At 47.3% G+C, this 1,282-nt stretch overlaps 1 protein-coding gene across 1 annotated transcript in view; it reads left to right on the forward strand.

The window, feature by feature from the left end:
• LOC105520575 (olfactory receptor 688) overlaps positions 1-932 on the forward strand; it is a 7,938-nt gene extending 7,006 nt beyond the window's left edge. The window contains 3 exon segments of the mRNA XM_011954382.1: positions 105-269; positions 272-304; positions 307-932. Coding sequence (XP_011809772.1) covers positions 105-269; positions 272-304; positions 307-932 — 824 coding nt within the window.
• The last annotated feature ends 350 nt before the right edge of the window (positions 933-1,282 follow it).

Genomic DNA, 1,282 nt, shown 5'->3' on the forward strand with positions numbered 1-1,282 from the left:
ATGGTCTCGATCTCCTGACCTCGTGATCTGCCCGTCTCGGCCTCCCAAAGTGCTGGGATTACAGGCTTGAGCCACCGCGCCTGGCCTTCTGGTCTACTTCTTAGCTCTTGGTGCCAATCTCCTCATCATAATCACCATTCAACATGAGACCATGCTACATGAACCCATGTACCATTTGCTGGGCATATTGGCAGTGGTGGACATTGGCCTGGCCACCACCATCATGCCCAAGATCCTGGTCATCTTCTGATTTGATACCAAGGCCATAAGCCTCCTGAGTGTTTTGCTCATATCTATGCCATCCACTCTTCATGTGCATGGAGTCAGGCATCTTCCTTTGCATGGCAGTGGGTAGGTATATGGCCATTTGTTATCCCCTTCAGTACACTTCCATAGTTACTGAAGCTTTTGTCATCAAAGCCACACTGTCAATAGTGCTCAGGAATGGCCTGTTGACCATCCCAGTGCCGGTATTGGCTGCCCAGCGACACTACTGCTCCAGGAATGAGATTGATCACTGCCTGTGCTCTAACTTGGGGGTCTCAAGTCTGGCCTGTGATGACACCACCATCAACAGGTTTTACCAGCTGGTCTGGGTTGTGGTTGGGAGTGACATGGGTCTGGTCTTCACTTCCTATTCTTTGATTATTTGCTCAGTGCTGAAGCTGAACTCTGCTAAAGCAACATCTAAGGCCCTGAATACCTGCAGCTCCCACCTTTTCCTCATTCTCTTTTTCTACACAGCTATTATTGTAGTATCTGCCACTCACCTAGCAGGAAGAAGGGCTCCCCTCATCCCTGTTCTCCTCAATGTGCTGCATGTTGTCATCCCCCCAGCCCTTAACCCCATGGTATGTGCCCTTAGGACCCAGGAGCTGAGAGTGGGCTTCCAGAAGCTGCTTGGTTTGGGCGAGCATGGGTCCAGGAAGTGAGCTACCTTTAAATACCTTTATATGCAATGCTGAAGAAAGAGCACAGTCTTTGGAGTCCAACACACCTTGTTTAAAATTCCACCTCTCCCAATTGCTAGGAATATGGATTCATCTTAAGTAATCTATTTTGTATAGAACATAGCATGTTCAAGGCATTGCTCTAATCATTTCACATGTATTAAATGTTTTAATCCTGTAACAACTCTATGATACAAGCACAATTGCTATTTATACACTTTGCGGATAGGGAAACTGAGTTGGGAAACTTGCCCAAGGTCACAGAGGAAGGAAGTTGCGGAGTCAGATTTCAACTGAAGCAATCAGCCTTCAGTGTTCCCTCTCTTAACCCT

The sequence above is a fragment of the Colobus angolensis genome, unplaced genomic scaffold (assembly GCF_000951035.1).
Source record: "Colobus angolensis palliatus isolate OR3802 unplaced genomic scaffold, Cang.pa_1.0 Scaffold381, whole genome shotgun sequence".
Taxonomy (NCBI): Eukaryota; Metazoa; Chordata; class Mammalia; order Primates; family Cercopithecidae; genus Colobus; species Colobus angolensis.